Source organism: Artemia sp. Qi Xiang Cuo, chromosome 8, assembly GCF_049724085.1.
Source record: "Artemia sp. Qi Xiang Cuo chromosome 8, ASM4972408v1, whole genome shotgun sequence".
Lineage (NCBI taxonomy): Eukaryota > Metazoa > Arthropoda > Branchiopoda > Anostraca > Artemiidae > Artemia > Artemia sp. Qi Xiang Cuo.
This window is the reverse complement of record NC_142801.1, coordinates 43,083,207-43,096,570: the sequence shown is the minus strand read 5'-3', so window position 1 is coordinate 43,096,570 and position 13,364 is coordinate 43,083,207. Positions and strand designations below refer to the sequence as shown.

Sequence of the window (13,364 nt, the reverse complement as noted above, 5' to 3'; positions counted from 1 at the left end):
ACATTTTTGTAAAATCAACGATATTTCACAATGTGAGGCTCCGGAAAAACCCTCTATCTTAGTGGAGTAAGAGGTTCCATTTCTACCACTTTATGTTCCATCCTGTGTTATTTGCCCACTTTACGTTTCATGGTGCCTTTCCAAGGCAGATTATTGCTATTGATGTCAATTGAATATGGAATTATACAAAACCTACCAGACAGGTTTCTTGGCCAACCAGGTATGTTTCTGGGCCAACCAGACAAATTTGTGGGTCAACTATAAGTTTCTGGACCTTTACATTCCATGGCACCTTTCCAGAGCATGTACTTATGGATTCTGGGCCTTTACGTTCCTTCCTATGCTATTTGGGGCCTTTACGGGCCTTCCTATGCTATTTGGGGCCTTTAAGTTCCTTCCTATGCTATTTGGGTTTGGTGGATATAGTCTGGTTTAGTTTTTCAAAGAGAGTGAGTATTTGACATTTTTGCAAAAAGGGATTCGCAAATTGGACACTATGAACGATATTAATTAATGTTTTGAATAATAGGAGTGTGAATGGTTCTAATTAGTGATTGGATTGTATGAAGGGGGAGAAAAAGAGGATTAAACTGATTAGCAGTTAAGGTAACCCCGAAGGAGTTGTTAACTCAGGTAATTTGTTTAATTTGTTATAAATTTGAGACATCATCAGTCTATGAAAATGGCTAACGACGATAGAATGACATTGTGACTTGACCTAGCTTTACCTTTCCGATGTGGTCTTTATAATACACAAGTGATGTTTGATAAGTATTGTCAATTTAAAATAGGATCTAACGTTCCCTTCGTTCCCCCATTTCTGAGGGCCGGGGAGGGGAGAGGTCAATTTTGGAGGGAAAACCAAAAATACTCAGAATCGAAAATAAACGGGATCTGCCTCAAGGGGAAGGCTCAGAGACCCTTCGTTCCCACATTTCTGAGGGCAGGGGAGGGAGAGGGGGAGTTAATTTCAGAGGGAAAACCAAACATACTCAGAATTGAAAATAAACAGGATCTGTCTCCTGGGTAAAGCTCAGAGGTCCTTCGTTCCTGCATTTCTGAGGGGCAGGAGAGGGAGGGGATCAATTTTGGAGGGAAAACCAAAAACACTCAGAATCGAAAATAAATGGGATATGTCTAATGGGCAAGGCTCAGGGGTCCTTCGTTCCTCCATTTCTGAGGGGCAGGGGAGGGGGGGGGGTTAATTATGGAGGGAAAACCAAAAATACTCAGAATCGAAAATAAACGGGAATCTGCCTCAAGGGGAAGGCTCAGAGGCCCTTCGGTCCCCCATTTCTGAGGGCAGGAGAGGGGGTGGGGTCAATTTTGGAGGGAAAATCAAAAATACTCAGAATCGAAAATAAATGGGATCTACCTCAAGGGGAAGGCCTGGGCTGATGTTTGCAAGTCGAAGAATTTGTCTTTGTTGGTTTGAATGTCTAAAGTGCCTGTCTTTCTCTGTTTACATGTCTGATTCTTTTTGTTTACATGTCCGGGTTGGTGTTTGCAAGTCCAAGTTGGGTTTTCAGACCTACGTTTTTTAGATTTTTGTGGGTGTTTGGTTCCCGGGGTTTATTATTTGAGAAGTTAACTTTAGTATTTCGTGATTTGACGTGCCTGAAATCATGAATTAGAATAGTTAATAAGCTGTTTGGGTTTTCAGACCTAGTTTTTTAGATTTTCGTGGGCATTAGGTTCCTGGGATTTATTATTTGGGAAGTTAAATTTATTATTTCGTATTTGACGTGCCTGAAATCATGAATTAGAATATTTAATGGGCTGTTTGGGGATTTTCAGACCTAGGTTTTTTAGGTTTTCGTGTGTATTTGACTCCTGGGGTTTATTATTTGAGAAGTTAACTTTAGTATTTTGTGGTTTTACGTGCCTGAAATAATAAATTAGAATATATAATTAGCTGTTTAGGGTTTTCAGACCTAGATTTTTTAGATTTTCGTGGATGTTTGACTCCTTGGGTTTATTATTTGAGAAGTTAACTTTAGTATTTTGTGGTTTTACGTGCCTGAAATCATGAAGTAGAATAGTTAATTACCTGTTTTGGGTTTTCAGACCTAGGTTTTTTAGATTTTCGTTGGTGTTTGTTTCATGGAGTTTATTATTTGAGAAGTTAACTTTAGTATTTCATGGTTTGATGTGCCTGAAATCATGAATTAGATTAGTTAATTAGCTGTTTGGGTTTTCAGACCTAGTTTTTTAGATTTTCGTGGATGTTAGGTTCCTGGGGTTTATTATTTGAGAAGTTAACTTTAGTATTTCGTGATTTGACGTGCCTAAAATCATGAATTAGAATAGTTAAATAGCTGTTTGGGTATTCAGACATAGTTTTTTAGATTTTCATGGGTGTTAGGTTCCTGGGATTTATTATTTGAGAAGTTAACTTGTGTACGCGCGCGTACATAGGCTAACCTAACCTATGATTTTGGTATTTCTGTGCAATAATGTGGAATTTGGTAACATGTGTGTATGTTTGTGTGCGTGTCTCTGTGTGTTTGTGTGTGTGTTCTGACTCTTGCATATGAAAACCTTAAAATTTAGTAAATTTTCAAACGATGTCAAAATGTAACCTCTTAGTTTAACTGAGGTATTTGAACTTTAATCGATGCAGAACAAAAAAAAATAACGAGTTGAAGTCTTGTCTAAATTCTTCATCAACATAAAATCCAAAACAGGAAAACTAAAATGTTAATGCGTATTTCAGTTAAATAATATCCTTTTTAGCAACTTAATGTCGATAAACAGTGAAAATCGGTTTTCTTCAGTATTGATTTTGAATTATTAAAGATGGTGACTGACAAAAACATTTTGAAACTAAAGAAAGCCTTAAAATTTAGTAAATTGTCAAACAATATTAAAATAAAACCTCTTAGTTTAACTGAGGTATTGGACCTTTCATCTATGCCGAACAAAAAAATAACTAATTTAAGTTGTGTCTAAATTCTTCATCAATATAATATCAAAACATGAAAATTAAAAATGAAATAATAGCCTTCTTAACAATTTAATGTTGATAAACAGTGGAAATTGGTTTTCTTCAGTATTGTTTGTGAATGATTAAAGATGGTGACTGACAAAAACATTTTGAAACTAAAGAAAACCTTAAAATTTAGTAAATTGTCAAACAATGTCAAAACGTAACCTCTTAGTTTAAATGAGGTATTGGACCTTTCATCTATGCCGAACAAAAAAATCTCTCAAACCCCTTAAAGCTCTTTTAAAAGATACAAAAACTACTTATTTAACTCAAAAATTTCGTTTTTAATGGGCACCAAGTAGTTGATCAAATTGATCTCAAAAGGGTTCATGATAAAAAAAAATAATATGGGGCAAGAAAAAAAAACTAAAATAATGTCGTGAAATCATTTTCAACACTTAGAGCAGGGGTACGTTGGGATTGAATCATAGAGAAACATCGAGTTTACTTAAAAAAAACTACCACTAATATCATACGACCTAAATTATTTCATCAGATACGCCAGCACTCATAAACGATCCTTTTGAAATTCTTCTAACAACATCGATGCTCAAGGTAAAAGTTTGAATCAAACACTTTTAGGTTATCGAGTGTCCTTACTGAAAAACTACTGCATTAAAAAAAATTAAATTGATCATACAGCCTAAATTATTTCATCAGATACGCCAGCACTCATAAACAACCCTTTTGAAATTCTGCTAACAATATCGATGGTCAAGGTAAAAGTTTGAATCAAACACTTTTAGGATATCGAGTGTCCTTACTGAAAAACTACTGTATTAAAAAAAATAAATTAAATTTATCATACGACCTAAATTATTTCATCAGATACGCCCACGAAAATTCTAAAAAACGTAGGTCTGAAAACCCAAACAGTTAATTAACTATTCTAATTCATAATTTCAGGCACGTCAAACTACGAAATACTAAAGTTAACTTCTCAAATAATAAACCCCAGGAAACAAACACCCACGAAAATCTAAGAAACCTTGGTCTGAAAACCCTAAACAGATAATTAAATATTCTAATTCATGATTTCAGGCACGTAAAACCACAAAATACTAAAGTTAACTTCTCAAATAATAAAACCCAGGAGTCAAACATAAACGAAAACCTAAAAAATCTATGTCTGAAAATCTCGGAACAGCCAATTAAATAATCTAATTCTTGATTTCAGCTAAGTCAAACCATGAAATAATAAAGTTAACTTCCCAAATAATAAACACCAGGAAACAAACACCCACGAAAATCTAAAGAACCTAGGTCTGAAAACCCTAAACTGCTAATTAACTACTCTAATTCATGATTTCAGGCACGTAAAACCACAAAATACTAAAGTTAACTTCTCAAATAATAAACCCCAGGAGTCAAACACACACGAAAATCTAAAAAACCTAGGTCTGAAAACCCTAAACAGCTAATTAACTATTCTAATTCATGGTTTCAGGCACGTAAAACCATAAAATACTAAATTTAACTTCTCAAATAATAAACCCCATGATTAAAACACACACGAAAACCTAAAAATCCTAGGTCTGAAAATCCCCACACAGCTAATTAAATATTCTAATTTTATGATTTAAGGCAAGTCAAACTACGAAATACTAAAGTTAACTTCTCAAATAATAAACCCCAGGAATCTAACACCCACGAAAATCTAAAAAAATAGGTCTGAAAACCCAAACAGCTAATTAACTATTCTAATTCATGAGTTCAGGCACGTAAAACCACAAAATACTAAAGTTAACTTCTCAAATAATAAACTCCAGGAAACATACATCCCACGAAAACCTAAAAAACCTAGGTCTGAAAATCCCCAAACAGCCAATTAAATATTCTAATTCATGATTTCAGGCAAGTCAAACAATGAAATACTAAATTTAACTTCTCAAATAATAAATTCCAGGAACCTAACACCCATGAAAATATAAAAAACTAGGTCTGAAAATTCCCAAACAGCCAATTAAATATTCTAATTTATGATTTCAGGCAAGTCAAACTATGAAATACTAAAGTTAACTTCTCAAATAATAAATCCCAGGAACGTAACACCCATGAAAATCTAAAAAACTATGTCTGAAAACCCAAACAGCTAATTAACTATTCTAATTCATGATTTCAGGCACTTCAAATCACGAAATACTAAAGTTAACTTCTCAAATAATAAACCCCAGGAACCTAACACCCACGAAAATCTAAAAAACTAGGTCTGAAAACCCAAACAGCTAATTAACTAATCTAATTCATGATTTCAGGCACGTCAAACCATGAAATACTAAAGTTAACTTCTCAAATAATAAACTCCAGGAAATAAACACCAACGAAAATCTAAAAAACCTAGGTCTGAAAACCCTAAACAGGTAATTTACTATTCTAATTCATGATTTCAGGCACGTAAAACCACAAAATACTAAAGTTAACTTCTCAAATAATAAACCCCAGGAGTCAAACATCCACGAAAATCTAAAAAACCTAGGTCTGAAAACTCTAAACAGCTAATTAAATATTCTAATTTATGATTTCAGGCACGTAAAACCACAAAATACTAAAGTTAACTTCTCAAATAATAAACCCCAGGACTCAAACACAAGCGAAAACCTAAAAAACATAGGTCTGAAAATCCCCAAACAGCCAATTAAATATTCTAATTCATGATTTCAGGCACGTCAAATACGAAATACTAAAGTTAACTTCTCAAATAATAAATCCCAGGAACCTAACGCCCACGAAAATCTAAAAAACTAGGTCTGAAAATCCCCAAAAAGCCAATTAAATATTCTAATTCATGATTTCAGGCAAGTCAAACTATGAAATACTGAAGTTAACTCCTCAAATAATAAATCCCAGGAACCTAACACCCACGAAAATCTAAAAAACTAGGTCTGAAAACCCAAACAGCTAATTAACTATTTTAATTCATGATTTCAGGCACGTCAAATCACGAAATACTAAAGGTAACTTCTCAAATAATAAACCCCGGGAACCAAACACCCACGAAAATCTAAAAAACTTAGGTCTGAAACCCCAACTTGGACTTGCAAACACCAACCCGGACATGCAAATAAAAAGAATCAGACATGTAAACAGAGAAAGACAGGCACTTTAGACATTCAAACCAACAAAGACAAATTCTTCGACTTGCAAACATCAGCCCAGGCCTTCCCCTTGAGGTAGATCCCGTTTATTTTCTATTCTGAGTATTTTTGGTTTTCCCTCCAAAATTGACCCCCCCCTCTCCTGCCCTCAGAAATGGGGGAACGAAGGGCCTCTGAGCCTTCCCCTTGAGGAAGATTCCCTTTTATTTTCGATTCTGAGTATTTTTGGTTTTTCCTCCAAAATTAACCCCCCCCCCCGCCCCTGCCCCTCAGAAATGGAGGAACGAAGGACCTCTGAGCCTTGCTCATGAGACAGATCCCGTTTATTTTTGATTCTGATTATTTTTGGTTTTCCCTCCAAAATTGACTCCCCCTCCCCTGCCCCTCAGAAATGGGGGAACGAAGGACCACTGAGCTTTGCCCATGAGACAGATCCCGTATATTTTCGATTCTGAGTATTTTTGGTTTTCCTCCCAAAACTGACCCCTCCCCTGCCCGCAGACATGGGGGAACGAAGGGCCTCTGAGCCTTCCCCTTGAGGCAGATCTCATTTATTTGACCCCCCTCCAAAATTGACCCCCTCCCTCTCCGGCCCCTCAGAAATGGAGGAACGAAGGACCTCTGAGCTTTGCCCGTGAGGCCGATCCGGTTTATTTTCGATTCTGTGTAGTTGTGGTTTTCCCTCGGAAATTGACTCCCCCTCTCCCTCCCCAGCCCTCAGAAATGTGGGAACGAAGGGCCTCTGAGTCTTCCCCTTGAGGTAGTTCCCGTTTATTTTAGAGTCTGATTATTTTTTGCTTTCACACCAAACTTGACCCCCCACCTCTCCCGCCCCTCAGAAAGGGGGGAACGATGTACATCTAAGACTTGCCCTTGAGGCAGATTCCCGTTTATTTACGTTGATGAGAATTATTGGTTTTCCCTCCACAATTGGCCCCCTCCCTCTCCTGCCCCTCAGAAATGGAGGAACGAAGGACCTCTCAGCTTTGCCCATGAGACAGATCCCGTTTATTTTCGATTCTGAGTATTTTTGGTTTTTCCTCTGAAATTGACTCCCCCTCTCCCTTCCTTGGCCTCAGAAATGTGGGAACGAAGGGTCTTTGAGCCTTTCCCTTGAGGGAGATCTCGTTTATTTTCGATTCTGAGTATTTTTGGTTTTCCCTCCAAAATTGACCCTCCCCTCCCCTGCCCTCAGAAATGAGGGAACGAAGGGAACGTTAGATCCTATTTTAAATTGACAATACTTATCAAACATCACTTGTGTATTATACAGACCACATCGGAAAGGTAAAGCTAGGTCAAGTCACAATGTCATTCTATCGTCGTTAGTCGTTTTCATATACTGATGATGTTTCAAATTTATAAAAAATTAACTGAGTTAACAACTCCATAGGGGTTACCTTAACAGCTAATAAGTTTAATACTTTTTTTTATCCCCCTTCATACAATCCAATCACTAATTAGAACCATTCACACTCCTATTATTCAAAACATTAATTAATATCGTTCATAGTGTCCAATTTGCGAATCCCTTTTTGCAAAAATGTCAAATACTCACTCTCTTTGAAAAACTAAACCAGACTATATCCACCAAACCCAAATAGCATAGGAAGGAACTTAAAGGCCCCAAATAGCATAGGAAGGAACGTAAAGGCCCCAAATAGCATAGGAAGGAACGTAAAGGCCCAGAATCCATAATTACATGCTCTGGAAAGGTGCCATGGAATGTAAAGGTCCAGGTACTTATAGTTGACCCAGAAACTTAAATGGTTGGCCCAGAAACATACCTGGTTGGCCAAGAAACCTGTCTGGTAGGTTTTGTATAATTCCATATTCAATTGACATCAATAGCAATAATCTGCCTTGGAAAGGCACCATGGAACGTAAAGTGGGCAAATAACACAGGATGGAACATAAAGTGGTAGAAATGGAGCCTCTTACTCTACTTATCTTCCGTACGTCCCAAGAATCACCACAAAAATAAAAAATATTTGCACAAAAAACAATCTGTATTTAGTTTTCACCAATAATTTTAAAATCACAAATTTTAGCTAGCCATGTATTTGATAATCCCAGCCACACAATACTTTTTGAAAAATCTTCTCTCATAAGTAGTGATTTGGGGATAAAACAGGTGGTCCGGGAATCAATCGAAATTAGGCTCAAAATAAATAAAAATATTTCCTTAAATAGGGACTGAGGAGAATATTCACTGAATTCTTTCTACTCAAATTTAATTAAAAATGATCTAACAAAATATTTTATTAAACCAATTGACAATAGTATCGAACCCGTTACAAAAAGGCCTTTAAGACTAGCTGCTAAAAAAGCAAGATTAGCTTTGAAAACTTGCAGTTAATAATTTCATTTTATTTCGTTTGAATGTCTTCGTCCTCTCTCATCATTTTATTTATCAGTCCTGGATGAATTTCGTTGAAGTAAAGATACTGGGACTGCTTTGATGGTCTTTTAAAAGCTTTTTCTAAAATTATTTTCCGTTTTAAACTTTTCATTTTGATGTAAGTTTGTTTATATATATTTTTTCTATTTAATGTTGTGGTGAAGACAGCCCTTGGACATAGGACCGAAATATTCACCGATTTAAATTGCACTGTCTAGGAAAAAATTCCCTATTGTTTTTAAGTTGTGTTTGTTTGATATGGAAAGGCAGTGTGGTCTTCGTCAATATTCGATAAGAAGATTATATTTAAGATGAGTTTTGAAAGGGGAAGTTCAACTCCACAACCCATTTTTTAATACTACTGTTTCTTATATCTTGATTTTGTCACAGTTGGTTGAATTTACGAGTACACGGCTTAATTTTTAGGTTGATTTTTAAAGATTTATAAATTGTTTATTCGATTGGATCATGATGAGTCAATGCCCGTGGATTATATAACTTTAAAAAAATGGAAATATAATCAATTAGTAAGTTTTTAACCAATATTTTACTCTTTCCTATAGCCAAAGATAGAGAGGAAAAGGTCCATAAAGGGCTTAAAATCTAATTTTCCACGTAAAACCACTATTATATTTGGAAAGAGAATAAGAAAAAGTATCAAGTGGTATGTTTACCTAATTCATAGCTCAGTAATGTAAATATCTCCAAATTTACCATGAGACTCCCCCCTTCCTCTCTGCAAAGGTGCCATACTTGATTTAGTAAGAGTCATGTAAAACATACCCTTTTCATTATAGAACGATTTTCCTCCTCGAACTGAAATCCTTTATAATTTTAGAAATTTAAAAATTAAACAGAATAGCAAAAAAAAAGTCAAACAATTCAGCTGTCAAATTAACTCTCTTTCTATTGATGATCTAGGTTCAACTGAACAAAACACGTTCAAATAATATTCATTACCACGATTTATAAGAGAATCTTATGATATTTAATAAAATGGTATAATCTTATAAACACGATGCTTTTACTAACCTAAGAAGAAAGGTCTCTATTTCAACGATCTCTGTCTGGTTTGATGGGTTGTAAATCATTGAGGCAAAAATTTTGGAAAATAGTGGGAAAACTATGTCAAATAATGAAAGAGCCACTAGGGATGGATAATCACTAATGATAAATCACAAAAGTTGGCAACCCTGGGCGAAAGGTGATTCTCGGGGAACCATTTTTTTTTTCAGGGAGATTCTCAGGGAAATTCCTGAAAATTCGGGGAAAGTGGAAGCGTCATATACGTCCACCACTGGCTGGTACAGTTACACAACTAGTTGTTCGTCCATATACCCGCTTAGTAGTTCACGTAGGTAAAGTCGTTCAAGTACGTAACACAAAAACCATTTAATATAGGACAATCCCGATTAAATCCAATACATTTGCCTTGAACTTTTACGGGTATTAGTTTTCTATATTGTAAAGTATATACTATATTATAATTAAAACATTAACAAATCTCATCCAGCAATTCAAGTTTGAAATAAGTATATTTAAATAATTTGAATAATTCATAGTTTATCCATTATCAGCAAAATTAATTTGCTTTAAATTTCGATTTTTTTTGGTTATTTTAATGCAATGCGCGGTCCGATTGAGACCAATCACCCATTATCTGTCCCTGCCCTACCTTTCATAATAGTTGATAAGCAATTACACATTACCAAACGTAACTTCAGAAAAATTTGAGTGAATCAACTTCGTTGAATCAAGTGCGGCTTCCGTGCGACATTACTTTCTCTGCAACTAGGAAAAAGAAAATATAGGTTTTTGATATTTTTAAATCGATTAGCTTCTCAGAATTTCTAATTGAATGCAGATTGGCCCTCTTTGGTGTAAGTCGTAGTTTTGTGCCATAAAATGGTAAAAACAGAACTTTTCCGTGGCACAATTTTTATGGTTACTCAAAAAAGAACTTTTATTTATATTCAAATGAACTGTCTGTCAATTTTCTAGGTCTTTGATATGATACAAATACCCTTGGGAAAAAAGGACAAACATCCAAGATATTTCTCCTGATAAAAAGCAAAATTCCATAATTTGTAGCCTCCCCCCGCCCCGCCCCTGAAAACTTTCTAAGGGCACCCTTGATGGACCTGCTCACCTATATGCACTTTGAGCCCCCATAGAGGAACCAGGTTTTTATTATGTCCTTATTAGATACAAAATTAATCCTCACAACCACTCTTCAACTTAATTTTGTCGAACTCCCACTGTTAATTCAAATAATAATGCCTCTACGTGAGCCGTGGAATTCAGGATTCAAGAACGGGATGTTTCCCCTCTCGCTGTACAGCCCAGGAGACTTCAGTGGCTATTTAATCTTCACTTCTTATTCTTCAAGCACCTGTAAAGTCTTTTCTTTATGAACTGCTTTCAAATATCCATAATTCTTACACGTTTCTTCAAAAACTCTATTACAAGACGTGCAATGACACAATTTTCTTCTTCACTTTCTAATCCACCGAGTAATAAATTTAGGCTTGGCTGTCTTCTCTTAAGTCTAAAAAATGCTACTATTTCTCGTCTTTCTTCTTCATAATCATGGCACTTTATTAACAAGTGTTCAATCGTCTCTAAGCTCCCACATTTGACATAATTGTCACTTTCTCCCCAAAATCTTGCTTTGTAATATCCGACTCCTGCATGGCTTGATCGAACACGGAATATTTTCTTTGCTTCAAATCTATTTAATTCTTTATAGAATTTAGTTTCAATTTTTCTTTGATTTTTCATAGTAACGAATAAATTTCCAGTCGAATCTCTGTTTGATAGAAAGCCTTTTGGTTCAATTCTTGAATCACTTTCCCAAGCATCATATATTCTTGAGAGGTGTGTAAATCATTCAAACTTATTCCAACTTCAACTACAGACTTAGCATACGTGTCTGCAATTTCACTCCCTATGATTCCAGTGTGAGCAGGAACCCACTGAATGAAAACCTTCTTCTTCTCCATTGCTGCATGTAGCTTAATGTAGCACTTTATGACTTCTCTACTTGGTTTTGGCATAATGTTAGTATTTGTAATAGCTTGAATTGCGGTCTTTGAATCCGAACATATTACAAATTTCCCTTAAAATTCTAAGGCCTTTGTAATAGCATATACTTCTGCCTCAAATGCACTGCATTTTGGGGGGCAATTTGAATTTTCTAGATATGTTTTTCAGAGGACAGCAAAATGCTATTCCAACATGCTTAGTTTCGTCAACTTTAGATCCATCAGTGAATAATGTGATATATCTTTCATATTCATTACTCATCAGCATACGAAATGCCATTTCTTCAAGTATATTTGGTTCCACTATGAATTCTAAATTTGATAAAATCCTGTTTTCCTCCCATGGTGGAGGAACTCACTCCCAGAATTTCTGATCATTTGATTTCTGCTCCATGTCTCCTACATATTTCTAAAACTTCTTCCATACAATTAAATTGATCTTTGGCTTTGCATGCATTGGCAGTTACTTGTCGTCCAGGATTAATAATTTTCGACTTAACTGGGTGGTTGTTTTTCTTTAATCCAAATCTTCTGCACATAATTGATTATTCTCATTTTTCTTTTTGTTTCTCAGTCTAATAGACCACTTTCTGATAACATAAAGCTAACAGATGTAGTTCTCCTTGCTTCAAATGCTATCTTTATGGCTGAATTTTGGATTACATCCAATCTCACAATTGGGGAATGGCAAGCCGTTCTATATATTGTTGAGCAGTATTCCACTTTAGGCATAATATATTTTGTATAATATTGAATAAGGAGTTCTGCTGACAAACCTCTGGACATATAAGCTAAACTCTTCATTATATTTATTCGTTTCAGGCATACTGATTTAAGATACATCACATGGGGCTTCCGTGCAAGCTATGATTCTGCACATGCAAACTTTTTATACGAATATATTTTGCCTGTTGTAGTTTCACGCAGTATGTATAACCTGACTCCTTTATAATATAAATGAGTTACTATTTCAAGTTTGATTGCTTTAATAAAATGTATATCGTGTATATTCAAAACTGATAAATACTTCCATCATTGCTGGTAGGAGGCAATCCAAAATTAATGAATTTGAATTTCTTGACACATTATTCTGGTGGATGTAGTTTCTTCTCTGCTCTTTGATAATACTATCATAAATTGGTCAATTGGAAATGGTACTAAAAGTTATTTTTGTGCCAAAATTCTTATGAACTTGATCAAATTATAAAGTTGCCTTTATTTATTACCTAGGTTTAAGCTGAAAATGCAGCCTAGACCTAAGTATTGTCTTGTCCATTTGTCTTATTTTGGTCCAGATGCACTGGCAGAAGCTTGGGAAAATCAGGCGGCAGAACTTTTTTAAGCAATAAGCTAGGGTCTAGGGCCAGTAAAGTTCTATGAAATCATATTATTGAGTTAGGACAAAAGTGAATACACCATTCAATGCCTTTTTTTATGCTGATTACGAATATAATAAGCATTTCTATCGGAAATGTATTTCAGCCCCCCCCCTATATATGCCAATTCAGGGTTTAGGTTAGGTTAGTTTAGGTTGGGTTAGGTATAGCCTATGTAGGGGGAGGAGGGGGATGAAATTCATTTCCAATAGAAATGCTTATTATATTCATAATCAGTATAAAAAAGGCATCGAATGGTGTATTCACTTTAGTCCTAACTCAATAATATGATTTCATAGAACTTTAACCTAGGGTCTATCAATCTCAGGAAGTGCAACCTTCAACATTTTTAATGTTACCACTTTTTGGAATGGTTCAGAGACTAATTTTAATTGTATGCTTGAAGATCAATTGGTAAATTTTTCACAAATCATATTATTGACTTACAAATAAAATAAA

At 35.2% G+C, this 13,364-nt stretch overlaps 1 protein-coding gene across 3 annotated transcripts in view; it reads left to right on the top strand.

Annotated features, from left to right (window-relative positions):
• Positions 1–12,570: 12,570 nt before the first annotated feature.
• Snx6 (sorting nexin 6) overlaps positions 12,571–13,364 on the top strand; it is a 103,490-nt gene continuing 102,696 nt past the window's right edge. For all 3 annotated transcript variants that reach the window (XM_089093459.1, XM_089093458.1, XM_089093460.1), the window contains exon 1: positions 12,571–12,683. In XM_089093459.1, the coding sequence (XP_088949585.1) occupies positions 12,681–12,683 (3 nt within the window). In that variant the 5' untranslated portion in view covers positions 12,571–12,680. The remainder of the gene's footprint in view (positions 12,684–13,364) is intronic.